Source organism: Martes martes (genome assembly GCF_963455335.1).
Source record: "Martes martes genome assembly, chromosome: 14".
Classification (NCBI taxonomy): Eukaryota; Metazoa; Chordata; class Mammalia; order Carnivora; family Mustelidae; genus Martes; species Martes martes.
The window spans coordinates 8,529,148-8,546,088 of NC_137902.1; the positions used below are offsets into that span (position 1 = coordinate 8,529,148).

Below are 16,941 nucleotides of genomic sequence, written 5' to 3' on the forward strand. Positions count from 1 at the left end.
CTCTTTAAAAATATTTACAGATCTGAAATCTCCTCCTGCCCATCCTCGGGACGAGGAAAACGAAAAGAGGCGTTGAGATCATTGTCCGAAGCCCCCGCTGGCTTGGCCGGCTGTGTGTGCATGTACGTACATACAGGTGTATGTATGGGGAGAGGAGTGTACCTGGTTCTGTGGGTGTTTTTCTGATTTTGTTTCCCCCTGCCCATCCGTGTAGATCTGGCCAGAACTCCCTTTCCCACCGCCACCCGAGAACATCCCCTCCAAAATGGTTTTCAAAGCGTATTGGTTTGTTTTGGCTAGAAAGCAGGCGATCTGGCTTGAGAAATGCCGATAAATAACCCGAAACAATCCAAACAAAAAGTCGGGCAGAGGCCATAAATAAGAGATAATGAATACACATGGTGTATTTCTTAATATTCCTGGCAACGCACCGGCCCGCGCCGCAGCCCCGGGGAGGGGGGCGGGGGCGGGGGAAGGAGGCGCCGCCGGAGGCGGCGGGGAGAGCGCGGCACGGGCCGGCGGCCGCTCAGTAGTCGAGCTTGTTGTAGAGGTTGTAGAGAGGTAAGGCCGAGAGGTTGCCGCCGGGGTAGTAGAGCGGCGCGGGGAAGGCGAGCGAGCGCGGCACCGGCACGCGCAGCAGCGAGCTGTCCCGGAACACCAGCGGCATTCCCACCAGAGTCTGCGCCGAGGCGTGCGCCATGTTGGCCGCCTCCAGCTCGGCCGAGAGCTGCCGCTTCCACTTGTTGCGGCGGTTCTGGAACCAAGTCTTGACCTGCGTCTCGGTGAGCTGCAGGCTGGAGGCGAGGCAGGCGCGCTCCGAGCTGCTCAGGTAGCGCTTCATGTCGAAGGTGGACTCGAGCTGGTACACCTGGCTGCGCGAGAAGACCGTGCGCGTCTTCTTCTTGGCGCCCGCCTGCCGCTCGGCGCCGCCGTCCCGAGGCCGCTCGGGCCCCGGCGACGGCGACCCCGCGGGCAGCAGCCGCTCTTTTTCTTCCTTAAAGTCCGGGTGTGACGCGGAGAGGAAAGGCGTGCGCTCCGAGCTCGCCGGCCCCGCGCCTCCGCTGCCCTTGGGGGTACCTGGGAGGGAGAACAGACAGGGAGGCATGGAGTCGCGGAGCCTCGAGACCCCCAGTCCTGGCCGAGGCCAGGGGGATGGCAGGAGGCTGCAGCCTTGGTCCCAACGCCTTCCTCTTCTCCCTCTCGCTGGAACCCGAAGCCCAGCACCCTAGCTTTGAAAAGGCAGCGGGACCCAGCTACTTCGAGAGTATGGGGTCTCCCCCCCCCAGCTTCGGAGAAAGGACATGTGGCAACGGGGGAGCAAGTCTGGACGGGGAGGGGGGCACTAGCATCATTTTAAAAGGTGATTTTGCCTTGTAATAACTGAGCTGGAAGAGTTCCCCGAGCTTTATCGGGAGGCATCATTTCACAGACCGTTTGTTCGGAAATCACGCTAAGGACTAACGCGGGGCTCCCCTTCGTCAGTGTTGTGAAGAGGAACCATCTCTGAAAGGCACCATTGTCAATCATCTTGGAGTGGTAATCAGGCCGAGGGGGGGCGGGGAGAGGAAGCGAGGAGAAAAAAGAAGCTGGAAGAGATTGCGGTAGAGACAGATGGACCGCTGGGACCCGACTTCTAGACCTCTTGTTCGGAAAGTATCCGACCGATGTACAAAGGGGATATTGAGGGCAGAGCCGTGTGTGCGGCCCGCCCCATACCGGCCCGCTGTGGTATACGCTCCTTCCAACCCAGCCTTACCCAAGACCGTTCCCGTCCCCTCGCGAGCTCCCTCCGGGAGGAGGAGACAACATCGCGCGCGTGTCCCCTCCCCTCCTCCCTGGACCCCGGGCGGCCGGGGCTCTGGCCAGAGGGGCCCTGCACCCCGGCACAGCTTCCCTCCCCCAGAGCTTGCTCGCGGCCGGCCCGGCGGCGTGCGATCCTTACCCAGGCAAGGAAAGGGGATGGGGGGGTGATGCTTGGGGCCCGGCTCCTTGGGGCCGTGCGGGTCTGGGCAGAAGCAGGCAGGTGCCTTCCAGCCGTCGTCCGGCTCCTCCTCCTCCGAGGACACGGACAGGCTGCGCTTCCTGGCCGGCCAGCCGGCGGGCTCTCGTGGCACCTCCGAGGGGCCCCCGCCCAGGATGGACTGAATGGTGAAGCTGGAGACGCCGCCGGCTGCCGGACACCCCTTGCCTGCATCTTCCTTGCTGCCCATCCTGGGTTCATAAGAAATCGGAGGAAACCAAGAACTCCCTTTAGAGACGATCTGGGTGGAAGGTGGTGCGGGAACGCAGGCGGGGGGAGGGGCGGGGAGGGGAGCCAGGGGGAGGGGGCGGCGAAGCTGGTGAGGCGTCCCCTTTGCGCGGGGGACACGCGGGCACCGGATGGCTGCGCGGGATCCCTGCCTGCCCGGCTCTGGGTGCGCCCGCCCAGCCCCGCCGCGAATGCCCCTTCCTTGCCCGCCAGCTCGGCGGGTCTCCGCCGGCGCGGAGGTGGCGCGGCCTCATTTGCATAGAGGTTACCGGGACGCGGCCAATCGCAGCGCCGCCGAGCGGCCCCGGAAATTTTCAAAAAGCCCAGGCCGGGCAAGCAGCCGCTGTGCGCCCGGGAGCGCGCCGAGAAGCCGGCCGGCATCAGCTGTGTCCAACCAGGGACAGCCGGGCCGAAAGCAGCATGTAGATTTCAGCCCAGGTTCCTAGCCTCTGTGGTGACTCCCACCGCTCCGACTCCGGCCCCCTCCAGGGGCAGGGGGCAGCGAGGGGTCCGAGCTGGAGTGGCCCAATGCCTCCGTCGAAGGAGCTCGAGGTCCCTGGGGCGTGCGGCCGGCCTGCAGAGCTGGCGCCGATAGACCGCTGCATTCGGCAAGGGAGGGAAGGGGTTTAAGAGCATGCGCTTCCATACTGATGCCCTTCCTGGGAGCTTAACTGGGAGGCCCGGGAGCAGACAACTTCTGGCCACCCCACCCTACAGATCTCTCCCCGTCACAGGCCCCACAGGCCTGCATGATCCTTGGGGGTGGGTTTTTGTTGCAAGAGATCCTGGTTCAAGTCCCAGCCCCACCACTTACAGACTGCATGAACTAGGACAAGTCCAGTTCCAGTTAGAGCCTCACTACCCTCACAGGTGCAATGAACTTCTCAGTGGCACCTCCTCCTTTCCCCTGTTTTGAGGATGGCATTAGGTAGGAGTGGAAAAGGCGTGGAAAGCCCAGAAGCACTAGGAGTTTATAGTAGGTACTCTGTAAACTTTTGCTGGCTAGCCCACAGCCCACACTCGGTTTCACAAGTGATTTTCCAGTTTTGGCAAAGACTGCAGACCGGCGGAATTGCTGCAGAAATAGAAGCGCTTTGATGTGGGAAGAAGGCGAGAACAGGTTATGGTTTTAGAATTAGGCAAAGTCGATTCAAATCTCATCTGGGTAGTTTTGGGTATGCTACTAAAACTTTCTGAGCATTGGTTTCCTCCCTTCCTGAAATTAGAGGAAGCAATGCCTACCTCGAAGAAGTTAGGTTAGGTGAAAGTGGCCATCTCGGAGGCGCGGATAAGTGTTCAATAAACCGTGATTCGTTCCCTCGGAGCGGCCTCCTCTAAGCCCTGGCTCTCGCCCCTGTAATTCCCAGATCGGCTGTTACTGGGTCTAGAAGCGGCCAGGTGCCGGCAAAACGGTACCGGGGCACAGTTGTCTACACAAGCATGGAGGAAACGAAGGTGAGGTAAGGCCCCAAGGCAGTCAGGCAAGACCACACTGCCCCGTCCCCTGTTCCCCTTCCCCCGCCCTGGGGCTGCGGCCTTGGGATTGCTGGACCAAGAGCTCTTGGGAGCCCCCGCTCCTAGGATATCCCCCCAAAAGGAACCAAGGTGATAGGAGACTCTGGAATCAGCCCCCACAAATGTCCAGACCCTGCACCATGACGGCGCAGTTCCCTCGTTGCCCGCGCCGCGCGGGGTTATTGAGTAACGCGCTTATAATATCATTAGCCGCGGTGAGTTACCGACTGCAGCCCTACCCGTGGCAGAACCTCTCGCTACTTAACTCCTCGAAGGGCTCGTTAATGGGCTAATTGATTAGGAGTCGGCGGCGCAGCCGAGCCGGGGCAGGCGAGGGGGTGGAGGCTAGGGGCTGTGCGCCACGGCCCGGGAGGCCGGCGAGGGGCAGGTGCCGGCCTCCGTCACCGCATTAACCTCTTCAGGGCTCGGCGGCGGGGTCGAGACACATTACAAATGGTCAGCTTTAATCATGGTGTCAGCTCATTAACCCGGAAGGACCCGGCGCTGAAATACAATTTGTGCGTCCTCTCTGCGCGGCGGCGGCGCAGGCTCGGGGGCCACGTCGCAGCCTGTCCCGCGCGCTCCCGCATGGTTGGGGGTTAGAGGGGAGGTTCCTGGAAACCGACTCTCTCACCCGCCTGCGGCCTCTCCGCCTGCCTCAAGCACCCTGAGTTGGCGCTATCTCGCGGCTCTGGCCGACGCTACCCCAAGGGAAATGGGCCAACCCAGAGAGCGGAGGCCGCCACCCTCTGGGGAAGAAAACAGGAGTTGTGGGGGAGGGGAGCATTGGTTGGACCCTTCCTAATTAGTAAATACTTGGCCCCAGCAACCAGGAACACGCCGGTTGCATCCTATCACTCTTCACTTTAATCCTCATAGCAAACCTGTGGTGCAAATCTTTATCCCCATTGTACAGGCGGGGAAACTGAGGCCCAGTGGGGGAAATTGACCAGCCTGAGCAGAGTAGGGAAGATTGAAGCTCAAGGTTGTTCCACAGCCAATACCAGGCCCTTGGGAGGGGCGAGGGGTGGAGCAGGCTTCAGCACGGAGTTTGGGGAATGGCTGCAGGGGAGACTGTGAGGTCCTCTGCTTTCTGGAGACCGCGGAGGCAGATGTATGGCTGCGGCCAAGGACCCAAGGAGTTGGCCTTTGCCCGAGCGGGGAGTATGTGAGGCGGCGGCCAGGCCTCTGGGGATGGACCTCGGAGAAGCAGCTCCAAGGCCAGGAGCAGCGAGAGTGGGGAGGGGAGTGTAGCGGGGTGGGGTGTGCTGAGGTTTGAGGACTGATTTGGGGACTCAAGACTAGGAAACCACGCAGCCCCGCGACCCCACAACCTCGCCCCAGCCCTCACCCCAGGCTAGTTTGGGAAGTCAAAAGGAGCCATCTGGCTTCTCTCGTACTCCGTTTGTTCGCTACCTCCCCTCGCACTAAGAGTCTGGTCTACACAGAGGCTCGCTGCAACCGAGTCCTGCAGAGCCTACACCACCTTCCCACCCCGCGCATCTTCAGACGCGCACGCGTTAAGCCGCACGCACTTGCATAAATGCTTCCGCCTTCGCACGCATTGAGTCAGCAGACGTTCGCTGAGCTCCGACTAGTGCGCACACACACGCACACTCACTCACACTCTGCCCTGAGCCAGGGAAGTGATGGTGGGCGCCTGACGGAGGCAGGGAGGCCGTGGCAGAGACCAGGCAGACTCCTGGCTCTGCAACCTGAAGGACTCTCCTCTGGGGTCTCCCTTAAAATTCTCAGCTGGTCACCGGCGGGGGCTGCGACCCCTAGGGCACTGGTAGCAGTCACACAGCAGGGACCGGAAGGCCAAGACTCGATCTTCCCGCCAACCCTTCGGGGCATCCGTGGTTCCCCGAGACTTCACCTAGAGTGCAAGGGCCCAGATGTCCTCTCCTGGGTCCAGCACAGCTATAAAACACACTCCCAGGAACCGTCAGCTCTAGGAACCACCCCCCACAGACACCCCGTCTCTCTGTCCTCAAGTGTGGCAATCTTTCAACTCTGTACCACCTCCCGCCCCACCCTCCCAGTCTAAGGATAGCTCCGCCCCTCCCTACAGCGTTCAGATCAACCGCCCAAACTCTGGAGTATGGCCCCTCCTCATTTTGGGGATCGCCCCCTCCCTAGGAATTAGACACAACCGGGTTCTAAGGAATGATAAACTCTCCGAGGCTGAAAGGACGCTTAAAGTTTAGATCTCGAGATTATGCCGCTGCTCAATATTAAAGCGGCCCAGAGCAAACTTGCCGAGGAGCCTAATAAAAATTGATCCTCTCTGCTCTGCAGCGGTTGGGAAATAGGCTGGCTGAGCCCGGTAATGGAAGGAGGCTCCCTCCGAAATGACAGATGAAGTCATAAACAAGTTTGATCTTGGAATCAAGCTTCGATAAATATTAAACACAGCCTGCCCCCCCACCTTTACGGGAGTGGATTATGATATATGGTGCGTCCAAACTTTAAAATAAGGAAATACCAGAGAAAATGATCTCAATAAATTTTCTAAGTATAAACGTTGATTATGTTTCGATTTTCATTCAAGGACCTCTGCTGTTCGTTCTTTGGTGCAAATGACATCTCGCAATAGGCTTTTGGGGAAAAGGGCTCCCTATTTGAAAAAGAGAGCCCCAGAGGTGTACAATTTATGTAATCTGCGGCTGGAAAATGAATTGTGTAATTTATTGGAAAACAGAAAGTCATGAAGATTGGATCAGCATAGCCGAGTCCCGACACCGCCCCCCCCCCACATCCATCAAGTTCCAATTAACAGCCTAACCAGAGAGCTTTAATGGGTTTCCAATCTAGTGGCCTGATAGACTCATCAATTCCTCTGGGAGAAATTAAGAAAATCGACCGCCCCTTGGCGACGCAGTGTCATTCCTTTCTGCAACTATATGTCAAATTAAAAACACAATTAAAATTTAAACTGTTTCAATCAAAGGGTGCCCTGCAACCTATGTTTCACTTAATAGAACTTTGATGAAAATCTGATGCGTGCACTCCATCACCAAGGGGGCGAGGGCGGCGAAGGAGCTCAGGAAAGAAGGGGATTCTTTCTATTTCTTTAAGACATTAGCGCTCCGGTGAGGCACACTAGGTGACTCCCCCTCACTTCTCTGGACTTAGTAATGGGTGCCGACTCGCTCCCCTCAGAGCTTGTTGGCTCGCTCTATACTTCTACCCCAGCTCTTTTTCCTCTCCTTCCACCGCAACCAGAAGCAATCCCTTTGGGACCCCAGCGACCCAGATTTGGGGCAGTTTCACCCCACAGACTCATCGCCTGGAGCAGCAGCCGAGAAGGGGATCTGGACGGGTACAGCCAGCGTGCACTTGCCTGGGAACTCTCCAAGGAGGCACACAGCTTCCTGCCACCCCCTGCCCCAGGTCTCTGAAACTGCCTGAGGCTCCAATGAAGGTCTAGGGGACCCTGGAGGCAGAAGGGTGGGAAGTAATCCCAGACAATTAAATGGACCCCAGAGAGGGCTAAGGCTGCGAGGCAGTCTGAGACCCGCTCTCCACCCGAGAAGCCTTTAGGGTACTTCCACAGGAGGGGGCCTCGCGCGGAGACAAGTACCCCCAAATCTCAACTCAAGATCCCGTTGGAGCAGTCAGGGCTCCAAAGTACAGCCGGCCTAGTTACCTTTGCGGCCTTTTCCTCTCTCTTAAACCCCCCCCAACACCCCTCCCATTGTTTATAGGTCAAAGGGTCAACATCCACGCAACACGCCTCGACTGGGCGCGGGCACACGCGCACACAAGGGCGTGCACACTTCCAGAAGCCTACGCCGGGACGCTCGGACCACCGGCAACCAGAAGCCAGAGAGAGCCGGCAGACAGGGCGAGGTGGTGGGCAGAGAGTGGGTGGGAAGCCTGGAGGAGGAGCCTGGCGGATTTTCTCTGTCGGGCCACGTGTCCGCGCCCGGGCAGGACGAGTCCCCAGAGCTTGCCCAGCTGCGCTTCGGATCCTAAGAGGGGATTTCTGTGGTGCTCGTGGTTCTTGCACCCTGTCTCTGTCTTGGCGACCCAGTGGAGAGATCTTTTCCCAGCTGCTTTGCGGAGTCTGGTTTTAGGTCGCTAAAAGGGAGAGGCTCCTGGAGAGGCCGCTGGGTCGCGGGGCGAGGATAACCGTGAGAGGTGGGGCAAAGTGGAATCTTGGAGGCAGGCAGTTGAGTCTGCATCCCACAGGCCCCTCGAGGGAAGCTGAAGTGTCCCGCGAGCACACTGGGAGCATGGGACCGGCCCGGGAAGCCCCACAACGCGGGGCCTAGCCAAAGCTCCCAAAGGCCAAAGGCTGCTCGGCTCTCTGGGCCCCATTCCTCGGATCCCGGTTCCGCGGACCCCCACCCCCATCGCCCAGGCCATAGCTGGCCCGGCGCGCGCCCGCCTGCAGAAGAGAAAGCAAATCTCACCGACCTGGCCTTCTCCTCTTTCTCCCAGCTCTACCCTCCAGCGGGCGCTCTGAGAGCGGGAAGACGGGAGCGCTCTGGGTTTCTCCCCGCGAGGCCTCTGGCTCTGGTGTGCCCGGAGCCAAGAGGACGTCCCGGTTCAGAATGAGCGCCCGGTGACGGGAAGGGGGGGGCAGTTTATATCTGTCTTGCCGCTGTTTGATGTACACAAACCCGCTCTATTTACTATCAAATAAAAGAAATACATCTGTGTTGCCAACAGAAACAGCTCACGCGCTGCAGCGCGCTCTCCCAGGGCCCGCAGGCGATCGAGGGCGCTCAGACTGGCAGAGACCCACATTGTGGGGACCTCGGCTCCTAGGCAGGTCCCGGCCCATAGGAGTATGGGAGTCTGCGGCGGGGTGCTGGTAGGCTCCGCTGCTTTGTCGCAGATGAGAGAGAAGGAAGGAACGAGGCCTTTCTGCTGGACTGCTTTCAGGCTCCGTCCTTTCCACGGGATTCTACCCAGCTTGCCTTAGCCTGGGGTCATCAGAGAAAACCAGCTACCCAGGGTCATCTCAAACAAAGTGTGCCTGATTTTGTGTGTTAGCGATAGCTGTAATGCTAAAATATGCGGGTGGGTGTACAGTGGGCCACTTGATACGGGTATGTTAAGGTCTACCTAAAGTGTGTGTGTGTGTGTGTGTGTGTGTGTGTGTGTGTGGTGAGTGTTTATGTCACACGTGAGTGGGCCCTATGTGGGGTTTGCTGGTGTGTCTATTTGGATGATGCAGGAAGGATTTCGCCAGAACAACGTGTCATTTGCACTGACTTGAAGATTAATAGGGGGTACAAATAGGGAAGGCTCTGAAGTTAGGCCAGGTGGAAAGAGAGCTAGGTTCTACGATGGGAGGGCAAGGAGGGTGAATGTATAAAATCTGGGGTGTTGGTCTACCGTCCTAGTGTAGGGGACAAGGGCTGATGTTCCACAGTGGAACGTTCTGGACGAATTGCGTACATAGAGGTACCCTCCCTCCTTCAGATAGCCCCCTCCTGCTGAATGGTTCCAGCAGCCCCTGGCAATTCCTGGGGAAGTGGGAGTGGGGAGGGGCGTTCTTTGTAGGGGAAGCTGACCCCAACCAGCTCTCCAGATGTGACAGACCCACACGCACCAAGAGGTTTCTTGGGCTCTCCTGACACCGAGGCCTCGGAAAGCCCTGCAGTAGAGCCTAGGATGTTTCCTTGTGAGCAGTGATGCTTGGTGCCCCCATACTGAGGCTCAATTCTTTCTCTCGCATCGTGAGAAATATGACCACCCTGACCAGAGAGGAGGGAAGCGGAAGTTTCCTGCCTGGGCCGGCTTCTAGGCTCACACAGCCGCCAGTCCCTGGAGGTCTGAGGCTGCCCTTCTCCCCTAGGGCAGGCACAGTGGCTCCACGGAGAAACCTACCGGTACAGGGCAGCGGGGCTCCCCAATAGGAGGGAAAGGGAGGCCACCGGGAGCAGGACAAAGGATAAATTGTGCACACGGGGAACCAGTTATTTCTTGACTTTGTAAAGACTGGGTCAGTCAAGAACCGTTTTCTAGAATCCAAACACAAATAAAGAGGCATTTTCTTGGCGTTTGATAGCATCATGTTCTGGCTGTAAACTCTAAGGACATGTTTGCTATTGCAACATTATTTTTAATGAGCTGTTATTGGCCTGTCCCACGGTTAGTATTGCCAACAGTAAAAGGCATCACTGTGTTTGCAGTTAACACAAGGAACAACATATTTTGATCCCGAATTTCTGTTTATTTTTCATTTACGACACATGCCCTCGTTTTTATTTCAAACCACAGGGAAATAAAGGGAGATCTATTTTCACTGAGGTTCAGGCTAAAATTGTGCCATAAATACGCATGCCAGTTTATTTGGGGGCAGTTGCCCGTCACTAGGAAAGGATACTCAACATTTCAGCTATAGTAGATTCAGCTGTGTCCATTGGGTTTGAGGAACCCAGCAAAGCACTGAGAAAGGGGATGGGAGGGCGTGCAGGCGCTCCCCAGCGGACGCGCCGCGGTGTGCTCTTCGGAATCTTCACCGTCTACAGGTTCTTCATCTCCCCCTTCTGGCTCCCCAGCTTCAAACTTGCCCTGCCAGGAGCTGGGCGTACAGACCCCATGCTCTAAGGCAGGCAGCCCCGCGGTCGGCAAGGAGCGCCCAAGCACCGCTTCTGCCCGCGGATTCACGCTTCCCAGCAGTTCGGGGCGCCCTGCGCCTCCGCAGGCTGCCCACCGAGCGCGTGGGAACCTCGAGCTTTGCGCTTCCGGGGATGGGCCAGACAGGGACAGCAGACCAGAGAGGCTGCCCTGGAGGTGGTGGGCGCCGGTGGACAGAAAGGGGCCTGGCCGGGAGCAGACAATTTCCTCTCAGTGGCCGCTGCCACAATCGGATGGTCTGTGTTCCCTGGCACCCGACACACCGGGACCGCGCCCCGCCCGGAGCCGCCCCGAGAGCCACAGTTCCTCACGCCCTGGGGATGCCTCCCTGTTCGGGCGGTGGTGGGTCTCCCTGGGTCTGCCCTCTCTCGATCCCGCTTCTCCCAGCAGTACTTAGAGACCCGCCTCTGGCCACAGCTAAATTCTAAGTTCACACCCTTCTTTCCTCTTCCCGCTCACCGCCCCCCCCCCCTTCTTGATGCAACGGAGCCCAGCACAATCCAGGCCCGCTAACCAGTGCCCGGGAATGTTCTGCCCCGAAGCTCAGGGCTCTTGAAGGAACCGTGGCCTGGGAGCGGAATGCGAGGCTGCAGCACTGCGATGGGAAATTTATCGGCCAGTTCTCAGCTCGCGGCTGCCGCTTCGCTCAATTTCTCAAACTAGATAAGCTTAGGTTCTCGCCCCTTCCGCCCCGCATTCCCCCCTGAGCGCAGGGCTTTGCAAGCCGCAAAAGACACCGGGGAGAGAGCAGCCCTGGTAGCGAACAAAGCGGCCTCTGTCTCTGCGGCCTCCTGGATTACCGGGATGTGCATGCAGGTTGGAATCGGCGAGCGCAGAGGCAGCCGGGGAGCGAGGAAGAAAAGAGTTACAGAGACACCTGCTCTGCGGAAAATCGTCCGAAGTTACACACTCCGGCAACACAAAACGCATCACTTTTCTTTTCTTTTTAATTAATTCAGTTTCACGACAACATTAAGTGTAACAATATTTTGTGGGCCTTTTTCTCTTTTTCTTAAAAAGGGACAGAACCCGGGCAGTGACAAGGGAGATGGGGGTGGGGAGGACAAGCTATCGCAGAACAACAGGTGTAGCCGACAGAAAGAAAACAGATTGGGTGGCAGAGCCAGGAGCCCTGTGGAGTTGAGGGTGAACTTTACAAGAAATCTGTACATATATCAAATAAGTTAAAATTCTCCTAAATTGATTGTCCTTCACTTAAAGCGCTCCAGTATTTTGAGCATTGCTACCTTTGAGCATTGCTACCTATCCTTGTTTCTTTCCTCCCTCCTTCCCCCTTCTTAATTTTCTCCTCCCAAACGAATGACCAGGATTACACAGTGAAAACGTCTGCTCCTCTCCGTGGAGAAAGAGACCAGGCTCCCAGGAAATTTTGTACAATATTGCACAGGTCAAAAGTCCAACAGTTACTGCAGAACAAAAAAGGGGGGAGAGGATAAAAGACAGATCCTTTTTTTTTTTTAAATATTGAAATCACTCTCTCAAAACAGGGAACAAAGCAATAATGGTGATAATAATAATTTACCAACAAATGAAATCCCCCAAATAAATGCTACTAATAAATAAGACCACTCACACCGGGCCAGATGTGGAGTTGTTTCAATAATCAGAAGTCTAATTTGGGGCTGTCTTGTCTTTTCCCTTTAAACACTTAGAGAATTCTACAGTCACAAAGCAGGATGGATGAAGAGGTCAACGGTGACACACCTCTGCGCGAAAAGCGGCCTTTGTCGGGGTTCCTACCAGGGGCTTCTCAGATTCTGAAAATTGGGCAGGATAACTGGGGCTGGAGAGGGAGAACCACACCCAGAAATCCAGGAATAAAAGTAGGATAGTGTGAATTATCTCCTTCATTCTCTCTCTCTCTCTGGACTTCTGAAAATAGTTCTATAGAAAGTGAATAAACTAGAGGGGTGTAGGTTTCTGCGGCTTATTTCTCTTCTATAAAAATAAAACCAAAAAGCCACAGCGCAATGCAAATTTGGGGGGAAGAGTTGCACCTTTTACAAAAGCTTTCGGACGAAGTATTTGACCCGGGAATTTTGTCTTTTTCCTGCTCTTTCTTAATATAACCAAAACCAAAAGTAAGAGGGGAAGCGCCTCAAATCCGTTAGGGGTGAATTGCACGAAAATGCATTGCAAATACTTACAAAACGCTACCGATTGGGGGAGGGGAGGCCGGGGCGGCGAGCCGAAGCCCCGGTTCCCGAAGGCCGCTGGACGTCTCGGCGCCCTCGGCCCGGCCCAGTCTCCTCCGGGGTCTGGGAAGGCGGCCGGGCGCTCCCTCCCCCTCCCCTGTCGGGCCTCAGACGGGCCGTAGCAGCGGCACAGAGGAGACCACCGGGTGCGAGTAGTACACGGGGTGCGGGAAGGTGAGCAGCGGTTGGCTGACAGGCACCGGGGCCCCCGCGGCCGCGGCCGCGGCGCCCTCGGCAGCCGAGTTCTCGTGGTAGAGGATGGGCACCCGCACGATGCGCTGCGCCGCGGCGTGGCTCAGGTTGGCCGCCTCCAGCTCGGCCGCCAGCTGCCGCTTCCACTTGTTGCGGCGGTTCTGGAACCAGATCTTGACCTGCGTCTCGGTGAGGTGCAGCGACGCGGCCAGGCCGGCGCGCTCCGAGCTGCTCAGGTAGCGCTTCATGTCGAAAGTGGACTCGAGCTGGAAGACCTGGCTGCGCGAGAAGACCGTGCGCGTCTTCTTTTTGCGGCACGCGGGCTTCTTCTCCGGGCTCTCGGCGCCCTTCTTCCAGTCCTCGGCGCCCGGCGTCGCCGCCGCCGCCCCCACGCTCGCCCCGGCCGCTCCCGCCGCCGCCTCGCCCTCCTTCTTGCCCTCCTCCGAGTCGCTCTCCTCCAAAATGATCTCGTCCGGGCTCTTGGAGTCCAGCTCCTTGTGGTCGGGGTCGGCTTTGAGCAGCGGCTCGGGGGAGTCGCGATCGGTTCCCGAGGCGGGGGAGGAGTCTCGCAGGAGGGCCTTCTCCGAAGCTGGGGAGAGACAGACAGACGGACGCACACACACGCACACCGACACAGCCTTCAGCGAGGCCTGGCGCCTGGGGGCCGAAGGCTCGATCCGCGCCGGCCCCTGGGCCCCAGGCCTCGAGGCCTCTCCGTTCCCGTGGGCCTCCTTCCCGGCTGGGCCAGGGCAGGGCCTCCGCACCCTGGGATCCCCTTCCTCCCGGGGGCAGGCGAGAGACCCGGACGGTGGCAGAGCGACCACTTCCTTTCTTGTCCTCAGATCTCCCGCCAGGGGCCCACGGAGACATTCGCCTCTGGCCTGGGCCCACCGGGTCATGCCTCCATCCAGGCCCCGTTCTCGGTCCCAGCTGGCTGAAGCCTCCCCATTCACACCCCAGGCCACTTTTCCCGGGAAGCGCGGCGCCCCGGGCTCCAATTCCACCTCCTTTTCTCACCAAGTGGGATTGGATTCCCGGGCAGCGCAACCGGGCGCGCGGGCAGGAGATGCAAGCCAGGGGCCGGAGGAAGTTGGCCAAACTGCGGGCTGGAGGGCGCGGGGGTCTCAGGGTTGAGGTGGGAGGCGGCGCGGGGCGGGGACGGTACTGGCGCGCGGGGGAGAACAACGAAAGTTCAAAGAGAGCTCGGTACCTTCAGGTCTCGAGAGGTGGCCGCCGGCGGGGGTCAGGGTGTAGGGGTACCACCAGGCCGGGGAGCGCTCCAGGTAGTGCGCGGGCAGGGCAAACCTCTGCGCCGGGATCTCAAAGCGGGGGAAAGCCAGGTCGCCCACCTGCGAGAGCGCGAAGCCCGCGGCGCCCTCCAGAGCCCCCTTGGCCGCAGCGGCGGCGGCAGCGGCGGCGGCAGCAGCGGCGGAGGCCGGCGCAAAGAGCGTCCGTGGGGGCGGCTGCGGCTTAGGGGGCGGCCGGTGGTGGTCTCCGTTGAGCAGGTTCTTGATGGAGAACGGGGACTCCTTGGGCGCGGGAGGTGGGGGTGGCGGCGGCGGGGGCTGCGCGCTAGCGGTGCCAGGGGCGTCCGGCCCGGGCTCCGGCATGGTCCCCTCTCCTCCGGGTCCCGGGGAGGGAGGGATCGGGACAGGCGCGCGGCCGGGCGAGCAGGCGGGCGGCCGGAAATCAGACCATAAACGGAACTCAACTACGGGGCGCAAAGTCGGGGGCCGCCCCGGGCGCAAATCCAGCGGCGGGAGGGCGGGGTGAGGACCCGGCCGGGGCGGGCTCGCATGTGGGAGGGGTGCTGAGGGGCGGGGAGCGGCCCAGCCGCGGCAAAGAGGGAGCGAGGCGGCTCGGCGGCGGCTGCAGCTCCCGGGGAGGAGGCGGCAGGAGCAGTCCCGGGCTTGGGGCTGCGTCAATCCGGCGCCGGATGCTAATGATGAAATCAAAATGTCATCCAAGTTAAATGCGGGGAGTATACGGCGATTGGGCGCGTACAATGGCAAATGGGATTAGGCAGGCGAAGGCGCAGCCGAGTCCGGGCCCCGCAGCCGCCTCCGCCACCGCCCCCTCCTTGCCGTCGCTCGGATTTTGGCGCTTTGGCTTCGGGCTATAAGAGCCTGCCTGTTATTGGCTTTATATAGTCCAATTAGGCAGCAAATGAGGACAAGCCTATTAGCACAAAAGGATATTGGCTCCCGCTAAAGAGGCACTCGGAGCGCTCCGGCGAGCGCAGGAGGCGAGCGAGGGACGCAGAGCCGGCGGCGCCCCCGGCCGGAGCGCACTGACAGCCGAAGCGCCCGGAGCCCGCGCCTTCCTCTCCCCCCTGCAGTTCGGGGACCCGCTTCCAGCCGCCAGGCCTGCGGGAGGGGGAAGGGGCGGGCCTGGCCCGCCCGGGTCACCTCGGGGTTATCCGCGCTCGCAGCTGCCGATCCCCCGCCCCCAGGGGCTCGACAGGGTCCCGCCGCCTCCGCGCTGCTGGAGAGCCACGCAGCCCTGGCCCAGGAGGCAGGACGCGACCTCCCGCCCGCGGCGAAGTCAGCACTTTCCTACCCTTTGGGGTCCGGCGGCCTCAGCATGTTCCCTAAAGCCTGCTAAGAGCACGGCCACGAAGAGGGGGATTTGGGTTCCCGTCTAATCGATAGGAAGGGAATCGGGGTGTAAGTCCTTGCACTGCGTCAGCGGGCTCAGGAATCAGAGTGGCCTTGGCCTTTGGCCCTTGGAAACCGAAGAGTGGGTGTGCGTCTCGGCGCACCCGCGTATGCGCGCAAAACGGGCTAACGCCCGCGTGTCACTTGCTCGGGCTGCTAACCGACGGCTACGCTCGGAAGGGCGCTCTTCCTCTCCCGCCGGCGGCCCCGAAGACAGCACTTCTCTTAGGAAGTCTCTCCTGCCAGCGTTTGGAGCTGCCTAAAGCTTTAAGAGGGAGCAACGAGAACCGAAGGCACAGCGGCGGGACCTTCCTCGGTGGTGGCGGTGGCAGCGGTACAGCAGCATGTCCCCCAGGGCCGCCAAGTCCCTAGAGAACCCTGCTGGGCCTCTGAGGGACAGCCGGGCCGAAAGTCACTCTACTCCGTCGACTTTAAAAAACAACTCCCCAGGTTACACAAGAAGCCCATAAGGCAGGCATTTAAGACTCTAGATTTAAGCATCAGATAAAGTAGGATTGTTTGTGGGGTCCCTTCCCGAGAGACAGCTCCCTGGTCAGAGAAAAGCGGCAAAGTGGCCATCACTCTTCTCCACCCATTGTGAGCTTCCATACACCCAAGATCTTTTCATGGCTCCTTCCCTTCCCCATTGGCTCCCCCTCCCACTCCCCGCCCCGCGAGGTTTGAGCCGTCTCTCCGCTAAGTCAAGGCCGCTGTGCCCTGGCAGGTGCAACCGTTTCGGTTCCCCAGTAGGGAAGTGGGTATGTATTATTTTCTGATCTGATTCGGGTCTTCAGACCGCCCCCCAAATGTCGATCCGCGCATTTAATGCTTCTTTCAGCAAACATTCGTCTGCAGTAGTGAACCCTATTTATTTTTATTTTTTATTTTTATTTTTTGCTTTGGAAACCTGGAAGCATTGTAAATGGTGCTTCCATAAACAATCTTTATTCTCATTATTATTACTCCCTCGAGTTTGTACAGAGCTTTAATGGAATGCAAACCGCCAAAGCGTCCAAAATCTGAGTTTGAAATCAATCACCGCCCTGAAACTCAAGTAGGGCTGGTCTCACACTGGGGTTTTATAGATGGAACAGGGCTCCCGGAGAGGAGACTGGGTCAACGTCACCCAATCGGTGCTGGACACCCAGAAGTCATTTTCTCCCCAATTCAGAAATAGCTCGATGCGCGCAGGTCTCCGCGGGTTGGGTAGGCTCGGCCGCGACCCGCCCGCCACGCAGCGGAGGCTGCGAGAGAGAGGCCTCTGCGTGTGTTCGCGCGCATTGTGGGAGCTCTCCGATCCGGAGCGGACGCGCGAAGTCGGCTCAAGCTCTGCCGCGTGGACGCCGCCTTTAAACTGAGACAAGCAGACAAGCCGCTCATCTCCCAGGAAAAAGGTGCGGCCGGCAGACGTCGCCGAAAAGTTCTGGCTGGGGAAGTGGGCTTTGGGCTGATCCGCGAAACTGAGGACTAGACCCGGATGGCAAGGGGTCCAGGCCGGCTGGACAAGAGTCCG

The 16,941-nt window shown here is 59.1% G+C and overlaps 2 protein-coding genes across 2 annotated transcripts; both read right to left on the reverse strand.

The window, feature by feature from the left end:
* Positions 1 to 526: 526 nt before the first annotated feature.
* Positions 527 to 2,210, reverse strand: HMX2 (H6 family homeobox 2; the record flags this gene model as incomplete). The annotated part of the gene is made up of 2 exons (XM_080822698.1): positions 527 to 1,077; positions 1,943 to 2,210. The coding sequence occupies 2 exons, from the start codon at positions 2,208 to 2,210 to the stop codon at positions 527 to 529; spliced, it is 819 nt and encodes a 272-aa protein (XP_080678824.1).
* Positions 2,211 to 12,686: 10,476 nt separating this feature from the next.
* Positions 12,687 to 14,381, reverse strand: HMX3 (H6 family homeobox 3; the record flags this gene model as incomplete). The annotated part of the gene is made up of 2 exons (XM_080823043.1): positions 12,687 to 13,360; positions 13,982 to 14,381. 2 exons carry the CDS (start codon positions 14,379 to 14,381, stop codon positions 12,687 to 12,689), a joined length of 1,074 nt encoding a protein of 357 aa, XP_080679169.1.
* Between the last annotated feature and the right edge of the window lie 2,560 nt (positions 14,382 to 16,941).